The sequence below is a fragment of the Nicotiana tomentosiformis genome, chromosome 4 (genome assembly GCF_000390325.3).
Source record: "Nicotiana tomentosiformis chromosome 4, ASM39032v3, whole genome shotgun sequence".
Lineage (NCBI taxonomy): Eukaryota > Viridiplantae > Streptophyta > Magnoliopsida > Solanales > Solanaceae > Nicotiana > Nicotiana tomentosiformis.
In genome coordinates this window covers 99003742-99017147 of record NC_090815.1, presented here as the reverse complement: position 1 = coordinate 99017147, position 13406 = coordinate 99003742, and the positions used below count along the sequence as shown (strand labels likewise).

The 13406-nt window shown below is 41.8% G+C and overlaps 2 protein-coding genes across 4 annotated transcripts; one reads left to right on the top strand and one right to left on the bottom strand.

Annotated features, from left to right (window-relative positions):
* Positions 1 to 7207: 7207 nt before the first annotated feature.
* LOC138910208 (uncharacterized) lies at positions 7208 to 7786 on the bottom strand. Its single transcript, XM_070201433.1, has one exon. The coding sequence runs from the start codon at positions 7784 to 7786 to the stop codon at positions 7208 to 7210; it is 579 nt and encodes a 192-aa protein (XP_070057534.1).
* Positions 7787 to 10171: 2385 nt separating this feature from the next.
* LOC104105912 (F-box protein At5g03100-like) lies at positions 10172 to 13139 on the top strand. 3 transcript variants are annotated; one of them, XM_009614346.4, is made up of 3 exons: positions 10173 to 11305; positions 11710 to 11870; positions 12443 to 12676. In XM_009614346.4, exons 1-3 carry the CDS (start codon positions 10301 to 10303, stop codon positions 12471 to 12473), a joined length of 1197 nt encoding a protein of 398 aa, XP_009612641.1. In that variant the 5' UTR covers positions 10173 to 10300; the 3' UTR covers positions 12474 to 12676. The 3 variants fall into 3 exon arrangements, with proteins under 3 accessions (XP_009612638.1, XP_009612641.1, XP_009612637.1); XM_009614343.4 differs by having other exon boundaries at positions 10172 to 11305; positions 11710 to 12676; XM_009614342.4 differs by lacking the exon at positions 11710 to 11870 and having other exon boundaries at positions 12443 to 13139.
* Positions 13140 to 13406: the final 267 nt, after the last annotated feature.

Below are 13406 nucleotides of genomic sequence, written 5' to 3'. Positions count from 1 at the left end.
AATCATTGCTCCTGATCTATCGGAGCGAGTGACCCTTCACAAGGAAGGTTTTACATACTTTTTCACGTACCCTTTTACTTTGGGTGCGTTTTCTTTGAGCGGAGAGCTTGATTCTGTGATTGCGGAATTTTGCCTTCGCTACCAGTTGTGTTTGGCACAGGTAAGTCCTTCAGTGTGGAGGAGGATCGCCTGCCTCCGACGTTTGAGCCAAGAAACCGGAGAGGAGCTAACCTTAGCTCATATGATGAATCTTTATTCCCCCAAAATCTTTCAAGGGGGAATGATTAACCTTTACAAGCATGGCCACCATGCTATGTTGTCTAGCATGGATGATGACAACGATCGTGGGTGGATGGAATAGTTTGTTGCAGTTGCCACCAACGACATCATTCCGACAACGGCTTCATCCTTTCCGGTTGCTTGGAACCACACAAGTAAGTTCTTTGTATAGTATTCCTCTTATTAGACATTCTTCTATGGCCATATCATCTCTTCACCCTTCGCATGTTTCAATAGCTCGATGGATCCCACCGGTGGTGGAAGGTTTGAACTGGTGGGTTCAGAAGATCTTGAACGTCACAATGCCCGAAAGATGTTCGTGGAAATAGCTGGCCCTTAAATATGGTTGGAAAGCCAAAAATCATGGTAACTTTAATTTACCTTGCTTCGAGTTTTGTATATGAAGAACTTGGTTGAACCCTTCTGACTTTTTCACAGAATTAGGTCTACCTGCGGGCTCTGTTGTTGTCCCCGAGAAGGACATTCTGGCTGATCCCGCTAATACAGTGAGGCTGCTTCAGGAAGCACTTACTCGAACAGGTATCTCCGTGCTTGTTTCGGGTGCAAATATTTATTTACAGAGTCCTCGAGCGGAGGATAAACAAACAAAAGACGCTCATCCGCGGCAGGGGAAAAGAATAAAAAGGCAAAGATTGATGCCCCTGAATCATCTCCGGTGGCGATGATGACTGGTCTTCCTTTTGGGCTGGGCGTAGACACCGTGATGATTGATGATGATGAAGAAGTTATTGATGAGGGAGCTTCTTTACACAGAAGGTGATGATCCTCATCATCTCAACATGATGCTCGACCTGTTGAGATAGTTACACCAACTGAAGACGATGTCTTGACACTTTGGGGAGAATCTGATTTGGTAGAATATGCCAACTCCCGTTTTTGGGCCATAATTGCTGCAACCGGTGTTACGGGGCTAAGTACCAGGTCCTTGCCGTCTTTGGTTGGCGAGCATCAAACAACCAGCACTGCATTTGATGCAGCTGCTTCTCACTCTTTAACTTCATCAACTCCATATCCGCCTTAACTAACACCAGCAACTGCTATATCATTTCCATCTTAGTCTACTCTTACACCAGCAGTTGCTACACCATCTCCATCGGCCACACCTGACCATGAAGAAGGTGTTCCTCTTCCACAGTCCCTAGTCCATGGGAATTTGGGGCAAAATTATGCTGCTCCTTCTGAAGATCTACAAAGAAGGAGGAACATCACTCTTTCGATCTCTACCGGGTGCAACTTACTATCACGGCCGGTGGAGCGTGCTAATTACCTGAAGCCTTTGGCTTCAGAAAAAGACTAGGAAAGGATTCGAACACTCTCGGGAGAGTGTTTGTTGAACAATGCTATGCATAACGCCGCAGCGGTACGTTCCTTTCTCCCTCTGTTATTTCTTCTACTTTGAACGAATGTATTCTAAATTTTACCTATTCTTATTTTATAGGCCAACTTTCTTGCTTCTGAGGGCCTTCAAAGATTGATTCGTGAGAAGGAAGAACTTACTTCTGAACGGGATCAGCTTTTGGCTGAACGAGAATAGAGTGTTCTCCGCCTCTCAGAACTGGAAACTAGAGTTGCTAAGGCCGTTGTTTTGGAGGCTCGTTTGCAACAAAGCGAGCAAGAAGTGATAACCCTTAGACAAGAAATTGGGCCGCTAAGGGTTAGATTTGATGAGGCCAAGTCCAAATGGGCAAAAATCCAGAACATCATCCTTGCTGCAACAGACCGCGAGGCTGCCTCCGCTGAAAGAGTGATTAATTTGGAAGCAGACTTAAACTCCAAAAGTGAAGAGCTTGTTGTTATGGAGGCGAAACATTCCCAGCTAGAAGAAAAGTACAGGAAAACTATCGAGCATAATAGACTCTTTAGTTCAACTGTCCGCGAGCTCGACGTTAGCCTCCAATCTGCTATATACACTCGGGAAAACCTTTCTGTCGAGGTTATTCAACTCAAATAAGAACTTAAGCATCGAGCGACTTCCCTCATTGTTGAAAAAACTTATTCCATGTATAGCATGAGGAGAAACCCCTTGGAAGAGGCCAAAGCTGGTATCATTGATGTTGATGCCGAAATTGCTAAGGCCTGAGAGCTTGAATTGGCTGCAAACAATGGACTCCCGATGCAGTCTGATGCTCCAGGTTCTTCTAATTCTGGTTTTGAATTTTTGGAAACTGAAGAAGGATCGAAAAGCGATGAGGCCGAAGACCAAACTGGGGAAAGCGTTGAGCCATCGGCGGAACCATCTACTCTTCTCGGCAATGCGGATACTTCTCTTCCACCTGGTTCCGGAGGTGCTGCAGTATAGCTTTTTCTTTATTTTCTTATTTTGTACTTGTAACGTTTTGGACCGCTTTTGTGAATAAAGACATACTTTTTGTTCAAATATCGTTTGAGTCTTACTTTCGTTTGAATATCCATGCAAGCCTTTAACTTTTACATTTGCTCAAGCATTCTGCGCATGTTGTTCAATTCGTGCTTTATTATGAGTAGTCTCGAATACCTTTTCTTTGAAGCATTTTGGTTCCGAGTATTATCCCATTTATGTGAGGGTTTTTATGAATTTTTGCGCAAGTTTCACTTTTACGTGAGGGTTTCTATGAATATTTGCGCAAGTTTCCCTTTTACGTGAGGGTTTCTATGAATATTTGCGTAAGTTTGCTTTTTGCGTCCTTATCATATGTGGCTTCGGGTGTATTTTTCCCCGATGGCATTTTGGATTTTGGGCATTGATTCTTCTGGAACCAACCCTTTAACGTGAGGGTTTTTATAAGAGAGGGCACTCTTATGTTTCTGGTGCTCTTGAAGAGGACGTCTCTTGTTCATTATGGTACTAACATTTGAAGTACTTGTTTAACTTTCAAATGACAAAATTAGCTCATCGTTCAGACAAGAAACAAGATAAAAGCCAAAGGATTTTATTTTATTCCTTCTATCTTTAGAAATTATATAAGCATTTTGCTATGCAGAAAAGAAATTGCCATTACTTGTGGCTATCTTATACAACTTATTTCTACGGGGCTGGCTGCATAGTCGATGATGCATTTTATTTCCTGATTTTTGTTCCTGATTGACATAGCAGTCATTGTTGTCGTATCCTCATATCATACCTCCCCTCCCCCCCCGGTATTTGAATGCGAAGAATGTGAATTGAAACACTGGAAGTCTTGTATCTTCGAAGGTTCCACCAATGAAATGCTAGGTAATCCTTCACTCGGCAATATTTCTTGTTTCCCCTTAGGAATCCATGCTATCGAGCGAAATAATACCTAACAGTTCTCTGGTGGTTTGTGCTTGTGAACAGTCAGGTAACCTCTGCTCGGTATCAAACTTAACTTCCCGGTAGGAATTTTCTATCGAACCAAAGATTACCTAATCGTCTCAGAGTGGAAGCTTGTCCGTTTGCCTTGCTATCAAAGGTCTTATTGTTGTTGTATTGTAGTATACTTTCTGTCGCTGGCTCGTTAAAAACCTTGCCAAAAAAACCTAATTGGGATAAAAGCTGAACGAAGGAAAAAAGAGTGCAGCACATACTTTCTGTTTGAGTGTTGTTCATCAGCAATAATATTTTTTGAGGTGTGCCACGTTCCAGTTGCTGGGCAACTTGTCCCCATTTTGGTTCTCCAACTCGTATAAGCCTTTCCCAGTGACATCTGAAATCCGGTAGGGACCTTTCCACGTTTGACCTAGCTTTCCTGCATTGAGCTCCCAGGTATTGTGTGTTACTTTCCTTAGAACCAAGTCTCCTACTTTGAAAAAACGGAAATTGGCTCTTCGATTGTAATATCGCTCCATCCTATGCTTTTGAGTTGCCATTCTTACATGTGACAAGTCCCTGCATCCCTCGAGCAGTTCCAAGTTGATTAGCATTGCTTCATCATTCGATTCTTCATTTGTCTGAGAATATCTCAAAGTGGGTTCGCCCACTTCAACCGGGATTAGGGCTTCAGCACCGTATATGAGGGAAAAAGGAGTTTCTCCTGTACTTGATTTGGCCGTTGTTTGGCAGGCCCATAGAACTCCGGGTAACTCTTCAGGCCATTTGCCTTTTGCAGCTTCCAACCTTTTATTAAGGTTTTGAATGATCACCTTATTTGTTGACATCGCTTGACTGTTTGTGATCGGATGATAAGGCGAGGATGTGATTCTCTTTATTTTTAGGTCTTCGAAGAACTTTTTAACTTTGCACCGATAAACTGTGGCCCATTGTCGCATGCTATCTCTTTTTGTATTTCGAACCTGCAAATTATATTTTTCTATAGGAAATCGACCACTTCGCGTTCTCCGATCTTCTGATAAGAACCTGCTTCCATCTATTTAGAAAAATAATCAGTCAAAATTAAAATAAACCTTACCTTTTCGGGAGTCAGTGGCAGCGGTCCGACAATGTCCATCCCCCATTTCATGAGCGGCTACGGGGACAAAACCGAATATAAGGGTTCTACCGGTTGATGTACTAGTGATGTGTAGCGTTGGCACTTATCATATTTTTATACAAATTTTTTGGCGTCTTGTTCCATGCGAGGCCAATAATATCCTGCCCGTACCAATTTCGGCACCAAAGACTCTGCGCCTGAGTGATTGCCGCATATCCCTTCGTGGAATTCTCTCATGACATAGTCAGCTTCTGACGCTCCTAAACACCGAGCCAGCGGGCCTTGGAAAGATTTTCTATACAATTGGCATTTCCTGAAGCTGTAACGTGCAGTATTGGTGCGTAACGCTCGTGACGCTTTGGGATCGTCACGCAACTTTCCGTGCTCGAGGTAGTTGATTATTTTGTTTCTCCAATCCCAGACCAGACTAGCCGAATTCACCTCATAGTAACCATCCGTATCAAGGACTGAACTCATAAGTTGTACCACCGTTTCGGACTCCGATTCCTTTATTTCCGTCGATGAACCTAAGTTTGCTAATGCATCCGCTTTTGCACTATCCTCTCTCGGGTTATGAGTGATTGACCACTCAGGGAATCGTGCCAAAAGATCCTGGACCATTATCACGTATTGCTACATACGTTCTTCTTTGTTATCAAAGATCTCATAAACTTGATTTACCACTAACTGTGAGTCACATTTGATTTCGATAACCTCAGAATCAAGTCCCCGTGCCAATTCGAGCCATGCAATCAAAGCTTCATACTCTACTTCATTGTTAGTTAAAGGAATTATTCTGATAGCTTGCCTTAAGGTTTCCCCCGAAGGCGTGATTAAAATTATTCCGAGCCCGAACCGTTTTATGTTCGAGGCTCCATCCGTAAATAAGGTCCAAACCCCTGATGTCGATTCCGAGACTATGATTGCCTCCTTAGTTGCCAGAGGTAGCAGTCCCGGACTAAAATCGCCCACGAAGTCAGCCAAGACTTGTGACTTAATTGTAGTCCTCGGTTTATATTATATGTCGAATTCACTCATTTCGACGGCCCATTTGGCCAATCTTCCTGAGATCTCGGGTTTATGAAGGATGTTCCGCAAAGGGAAAATAGTCACCATAGCTATTGGGTGATGTTGAAAATAGGGCCTCAGCTTCCGAGTGGCGACTACGAAAGCTAAGGCCACTTTTTCCAAATTTGGGTAGTGAGTTTCTGCTCCCGTTAAAATTTTGCTAACATAATAAATAGGAAATTGCGTATATTCAACCTCTCGGACAAAAACTGCACTTACCGCAACTTCTGAAATCGCGAGGTAGACTAGCAATGTTTTGCTTTCTTTTGGTTTCGAGAGCAATGGAGGGCTTGATAAGTACTTCTTCAGGTCCCTCAAAGCCTGTTGGCACTCCGGCGTCCATTCAAAATTGTTCTTGTTTTTTAGCAATGTAAAAAAGCGATGACACTTTTCCGACGATCGGTAAATGAACCTGCTCAAAGCTGCTAACCTTCTGTGAGTCTTTGGACTTCCTTCACGTTTGATAATTGGTCCGAGATGACGTCTATGGCCTTGATTTTGTTGGGGTTTATCTCAATTATCCTTTGTGAGACCAGAAACCCTAGGAACTTACCGGAGATGACCCCGAACGTGCACTTTTCGGGGTTAAGTTTCATGTTATGCTTCCTCAGGATATCAAATGTTTCTTGCAAATGCTTAAGGTGGTCACCTTCATTCAAAGACTTAACGAGCATATCATCTATATAAACCTACATGGTCTTTCTTATTTGCTTTTCAAACATCTTATTTACGAGTCGTTGATAAGCGGCTCTGGCATTTTTCAACCCGAAGGATATTACATTATAACAAGCGAAATTTGTTATAAACGAAGTTTTTTCCTGATCTTCCGGGTTCATCTTAATTTGGTTGTACCCGGAATAAGCATCAAGGAAACTCATTAACTCGTGCCCAGTCGTGGCATCAATCATTTGATCGATATTTGGCAGTGGAAACCAATCTTTCGGGCACACCTTATTAAAGTCTTTATAGTTTACACACATACGAAATTTATTGTTCTTCTTAGGAACTACTACTATATTGGCTAGCTAGTCTGGATATCTTACCTCTCTGACATAACTAATTTTAAGCAAACGGGTTACCTCTTCTTTGACGAATTTATTCATGGCCTCGGCAATAGGGCGCTTCTTTGTCGTACTGGTGGTACGTTAGGATCAAAACTCAGCTTGTGCATGGCTATTTCCGTCGGGATACCTGTCATATCCTCGTGCGACCATGCAAAATAATCAGCGTTAACTTTAAGGAATTCAATAAAACCAGACCTGAGCTCGGGGGTGCAGTCCTGTCCCCAAGTTAAATTTTCTTTCTAAGAATTCCTCAAACAATGCCACTTGCTCTAGTTCCTCTATCGTGGATTTCGTTGCATCCGTCTCTTTTGAAATTTGGAAATATCTCGGCACCTGATATTTCTCTAACGACTCTGCCCCTGGAATAATTTCTTCTAACTCATTAGTAGGCGTCGGTTCCTGTAATTGCTATGTCGTGCGATCCTTCCCTTTGCTACTTGAAACTGAGATTGCATTCATCTCCTTCGCTACCGATTGATCACCCCTTATCTGCTTGATTCCTTCGGTCGTTGGAAACTTCAGCAATTGGTGATACGTCGAAGGTACAACTTTTATCTCGTGTAGCCATGGCCTTACTAAGATGATGTTGTATCCCATATCAAGATCCACTACTTCAAAGAGAGTTGTTTTCATTACTCCTTCAGCATTCGTGAGTAGCAGGATCTCTCCCCGGGTCGTCACGCTCGCAAAGTTGAATCCAGCGAGGAGTTTTGTTGCCGGAATAATGCTTCTGGTGAGTTTAGCTTTTTCCAGTACTCTCCATTGTATGATATTAGCCGAACGTCCTGGATCCACTAGAACACGCTTAATTTTAAAATCTAACATATTTAAAGAGATTACCAGTGCGTCGTTATGCGGTAACAACAATCCGTCTGCGTCTTCCTCCGTGAAAGTGATATCGTCCTCCCGGAGTCTTTTGATGTGAGTTATCAATAATTTAGTCTTCTTTGCCGCCGAAAAGGTGACCCCATTAATCTCGTTCCCCATAAAGATCATGTTGATCGTCTGGCGTGGGGCTTCTTCTCCTACTTTCGAAGATTTCGCATTGTCTCTGTTGCGACCATAATTTTTCTTAGATCGATCGCTCAAGAATTCTCGGAGATGACCATTCTTCAATAGCGTTGTCACCTCCTCTCGAAGATGTCGGCAGTCCCCTATCCGATGACCGTTCGTTTCATGGTTTTCGCACCATAAATTGGGACCTCAAAGGTCTTGGGAATCGCACTTCTTTAATGTTCCTCATGGCTGACACCAGTTCCACTACACTGACATTGAAGTTATATTCTGACAGCTTGGGGTAAGAAAGATCTCCGGGCCCTGACATTTGTTTATCTTGAAGTGATCTATTGTTACGACCACGATCAGTCCCTCCGTCAACGGTAAACTTGTTTGCTGCTCGAAAATTTGTACCACGGTCTTCGGTACGCTCGTAGGGCAAAAACCGACCCCTCAAAGTCCACCTATCCATGTCGTAGTCATCCTTTGATTTTTCTCTGTTCTTCTCCCGTCCTTTGGCCGATGATGTAGAGGTAGAGCCGACCTGGTCATCTTCTATCCTTATCTTTGACTCGTACCGGTTGTGAACATCTGCCCAGGTTGTTGCTTGAAATTCAAGCAGGCTCTCCTTCAGCATCCGGGAAGTATATGAACTTCTTGGATTCAATCCTTAGGTGAATGTTTCAGCTTCACATTCATCCGAGACGGCCGGGAGCAACATTCTTTCTTTTTTGACTCGGGTAACAAACTCTCGTAATAATTCTGATTCTCCTTGCGCGATTCTGAATATGTCGGCTTTCCGGGCTTGCACCTTTCTGGCCCCGGCGTAAGCTTTAATAAAAGAATCTGCAAGCATCTCGAAGGAATCTATGGAATGCTCGGGAAGTAATGAATACCACGTTAGGACTCCCATCGTGAGAGTTTCACCAAATTTTTTTAGCAACACAGATTCAATTTCGTGAGGAGCTAGATCATTTTCTTTCACCGCCGTTGTGTAGGTGGTAATATGTTCCTGTGGGTATGAAGTTCCATTATACTGTGGAACTTCAGGCATTTTGAAATGCTTCGGGATTAGTTCTGGTGTCACACTTGGCTTGTACGGTAATTGAACATACTTCTTTGAGTTCGGGCCTTTCAATATTGGTGGTGCTCCCGGGATTTGATCCATGCAGGTGTTTACTTCCCTCATGAACCGTAAAAGCTCATCTTTGAATGAATCATTCTCGATATTAAGACCTGATCTGCTCCCCCCAACCCTATCGGAGCCAACTTCACCCTTGAGAGTGTTGTTATCGACTCTCTGCGTTGTTTGGTCTGCGCGAATAACGAGGGGAAGTGGATCGCGCCAGTTTGCATTATTCGAAGCACCTAATAGTACTTGCTTTAGTTCCGTCATAACCTGATCCTGCCGCGTGAGATGGCCTAGAATGATTTCATGTTGCTCTTGCTGGATTCTCACAGCATCCGCTACTTATTCCTCGTCAGCATCATCGGGAGTTGTCTCCCTAACCTGTCGAGGGTACCGTCTATCATGCACCAACGTGGCGTCATTCCCCCATTACGGGTGTCACTGATTGAGTCCTCGAAATGAGGCTGATCCCCTCGAATTTCAAGGTTGTGCGCATCGTTAACAGTGTTATCTGCCATTTTTTGCGATTTTTTCAAAACACGTTAGTAAAAAGGCAATGTTCAATTTAATTGCACGGCTATCTAGGCCCCACGGTGGGTGCCAAACTGTTTAGCCGTAAAACGGTACAGTTGAATTTATACGTGGTTTCTAGACAGGTGAATTAATTTGATCCTGAAATAATATAATAATCGACAAAATATGCAATGCCTTAGAATGTAGATGAAATAGCAAAGATGGTGATTCCGAGAATACGATTTCCGAACACAGCAATCATGAGATCAAAAAGCAAGAAAGTGAAGTTGTATAAAGTTTTGTATAAAATATAGTATATGCTCTTTTCATAAAATTCGTCTGCTTTACAATGATAATTGAGCTCACTATTTATAGTTGTGCCTAGGGAAAAAGGTCCTAGGATTGTGTCCTCCTTTAATGCCAATTATGAGGGTCATTGACGAAAATGTAACGGTGAATATAAATGATAAATTATTTGTAACGGACTGTTGCTCTTAATGCTGTAGAATATTCCTTAGTTGCCACCGGGCGCAGAGCATTTAATACACCTTCATGAACGTTATCTTTTCTAGTGACAAGCAGAGTGGATGCGCGCGGTCCTTAGCTATCCCATCTCGAATTCCAGATATCCTCCTTTTAGTCAGCCACATGTCATATCATATTTTACCGTATACAATTAGTAGTATATTAAAAAGAAAAATGTCATCGGAATATATAGTAGCGAGCTAGTTTCCCTCCAAAGACTAAAGTAGGGAATAGGGATGGAAAATGAGGGAAACACAAATGAGAAAACACAAAATTGAAAGCAAGATGCCGAGGGCAACTTTTTAAGAAATTCTCAGAACTCTCTCTCTTGAAAACGCATGGCTTCACTCAATTCCAACAACAATGGCGATTTTAGAAGTAGTAATTTGACAGATTCAGTGCCGAAGAAACAAAAGAATGGAATCGCTGGAGCTGAAGAAACCCTAGATCGTATCAGTCAGTTGCCGGACTCACTCCTTGTTCAAATTCTCTCTCTTTTGCCGACCAAAGATGCCGTGGCATCTTGTGCTTCCTCAAAAAGGTGGCGTTATCTCTGGACTTCAATTTATAACTTCCTTTTCATTAGTATAGATTGCAAGAAAGCAGAAAACTTCATGTCCTTTGTGGACCACGTTTTAACTCATTCCACTTGTTCCAAAATCAAAAAGTTCCAACTCGATTTAGGTTACACCTCTGGGTTGAAAATCAGCCAATGGATTAGTTTTGCTGTGGAAAGAAAAGTGGAAGATGTTGTATTGTGTTCATATGATGACGATCTCTCTTTTGAATTGCCTATATCTATCTGCACTTGCTCCTCATTGATTACATTGGATTGGAGTTGTTGCGTGGTTGATAAAGAATCGGTCATAGAGTGGAAGTATCTAAAGAGCCTAAAGTTGAACTATATTTTTATAGATGATGACGATATTGCAAAAATACTTTCAGGTTGTCCTGCTTTGGAAACTCTGGAGTTGTCTTCATTCGATGGTTTTCGTCGTCTAGAAATCACTTCTTCAAATTTAAAGAGACTAACGTTGGATCGCTGCTGGTGGTTTTATGGCAGAGTTGAAGATCCTTTGGAAATTATTGCCCCGTATCTTCAGCATTTGGAGATTTTAGGAGATCTTGATTATCTCACGTGTAGACTAGTAAATGTCTCCTCTTTGATTGATGGTAGACTCACTTTTAGCATTACATGTATCACTGACATCTGGGGGGTTGATCCTGATGCTGCAGAACACAGTTGTGCTGATTATCATCAAAATTTTAGAAACCTTGTTCTGGACTATCTTCAAAAGCTGAGTTATGTAACTGAGCTAATAATCGGACGTTGGTTAGCAGAGGTTTGTTTTCACGTCAAAAGTCCTTATTCTCTATTTGATTTCTAGTGAAGAATTGCAGAGTGTAAACCTGAGAAAGAGAAGAGCCTTCTGAATCTAATACAATTATGAACTTTTGTATACATGAAAGTTTCAGTGACAAGATTTTTTGGTTGAGTAATTTAATTTTTATAATCCATATAGAAAGATCTTGTCTTTGCCTTTTATGATCTTCCTATCTACTCTCTGAAGTTGGATGTGTTTTACTGGCAATCATTATTTTAGCAACTACATTTTGTGCATTGCTGTCCATTAAAGGGGTTAGATGGTTAGGTTGTCATAGCACTACTTTTTTTGTGGGTTATTTTTTCTTTCCTGTTACTTCTTTCTCTATCCTTTACTATTTTCTTTGGAATTATTTCATCAAGGTCGTGTTCATGCTGCAACTCAACGGAGTGTCGCTACCAAAATTGAGATGCAAATGTCTAACACTAGAGATGAATGTGACAAAGCATAATTTGTATGGAGTAGCTAGCCTTTTGCGGACCTCACCTCTTTGGAGACACTCAACATACACTTGGGAGCTGAGGTCGTACTTTCTCTCAATTTATGTTGTGCTTTTGTGGAAACAACCTCTTGCATAAATGCAGGGTAAGGTTGTATACAGTAGACCCTTGTGGTCCGGCCCTTCCCCGGACCCCGTGCATAGCGGGAGCTTAGTGCATCGGGCTGCCCTTTCATGTTGTGCTTTTAACATCTTTGAGTTCTTAAGTCTTAACACCTCACCCATCCCACCCCCACCCTCGCCAGTTTGGAAATTTTCTTCAGGTGGATGCAGATGCATCTTTAATTATCATTAAGAATCTTTTGTCACTATAGCTTTAAATCAATTTGTCAAGGTAGTTGCTTTCTATCTGGTAAACGGGCTCGAAAAGGAACGGTGACAAACTGAACCTCTTTTTGCTGTTTTATCTACTGCTTGAGCATATTAGGAATAAGCTATTGTAATCATTTGCTGAGAACTGTTCACAAGGTTGGTGGCTTCTGAAAGTTATTCTATATTAGACACTACTGCAATGCTTTTTTTTTCTTTTGCCTTCTGCGGAATATTCCCTTCTTCTGGGGACCTGCATTTGATTCTGATTATATTATCGGCTACAGCTTAATAATTTTCGCTGCCAACTTGAGCTAAGTTATTTGGCCAAAGGAGATACTATCAGTTTGCAGAGTTGGATTTCGGGCATTGTGTTTCCCAATCTCAAGAATCTTAAGGTTGTTGGCTGCATAGCGGAGTGTTTTAAGAGGTGGTTTGGAAGGGGAAATGATAAGCTTTTTGAACTTTCGGAGTTTCTACTAAAGAATGCAATGGCTTTGAAGAAGTTTGTTATCGTATCAGAGAGGAGAATCTGCAGGGAATGTTTGGAGAGCTGTGAGTCCCGATATTTATCACGATTGGCTAAGAAATTATTAGACAGCCCAACATCATCTATGAAGTTTGTGATTATTTACCAAGAGTCTGCTTCAGAATGAGAAACCAGAACTTCTGTTTCGGGGCATACTAGAAATGTCACCTCATATTATAGGCGTTTGATTTACTGCAGGTGTAATTATGAACTCGTGGCATTCCAAATGATATTGATGTTTGGTTTCTCATGAATCTCCTTTGTTTGTTGCACTCTACACGTTGCATATGTGCATGGAATTTTCTTGCTACTGTTATTTTCTTGGAACTGTCAAGATCGGCGCTACAAGCCGCATTCTATAACTGGGAGTAAGGTTGTCTTCTTTGTTTTTTTCTTGGAAAGAAAACTGTTTGTTTAAGCAAAGAATTTGTAGCCGTTGTATTTGAGGCTTAAAATGCTGTTAAATGCTTTTACCTGAGGTCGTGCTCATAATAGGACTGTTTGATTACATTCAATTGCTTGATTTTCCTGAATCTTCATTCCTCTGACAAATTTGGGGAATGTGAAAGAGTTTGAGGACTGATACTCTTCATTGTATTTCTTACAATAAATAGACACGACATAGTTGTTATAGGTGTGACTTCATTTCTTTTCACCAGGAACAGTCAAGATGTGTGTTTTTTCTAGAGTTGACAGAGGTAGTAATTAGTTGTACCAGTTTT

Bases quoted from the DNA above. Each gene is read 5' to 3' on its own strand.
- LOC138910208 (XM_070201433.1), bottom strand. From the start codon at position 7,786: ATGGGGAACGAGATTAATGGGGTCACCTTTTCGGCGGCAAAGAAGACT.
- LOC104105912 (XM_009614342.4), top strand. From the start codon at position 10,301: ATGGCTTCACTCAATTCCAACAACAATGGCGATTTTAGAAGTAGTAAT. The intron at 11,306-12,442 runs GTTTGTTTTCAC...TATCGGCTACAG, and splicing joins TCGGACGTTGGTTAGCAGAG to CTTAATAATTTTCGCTGCCA.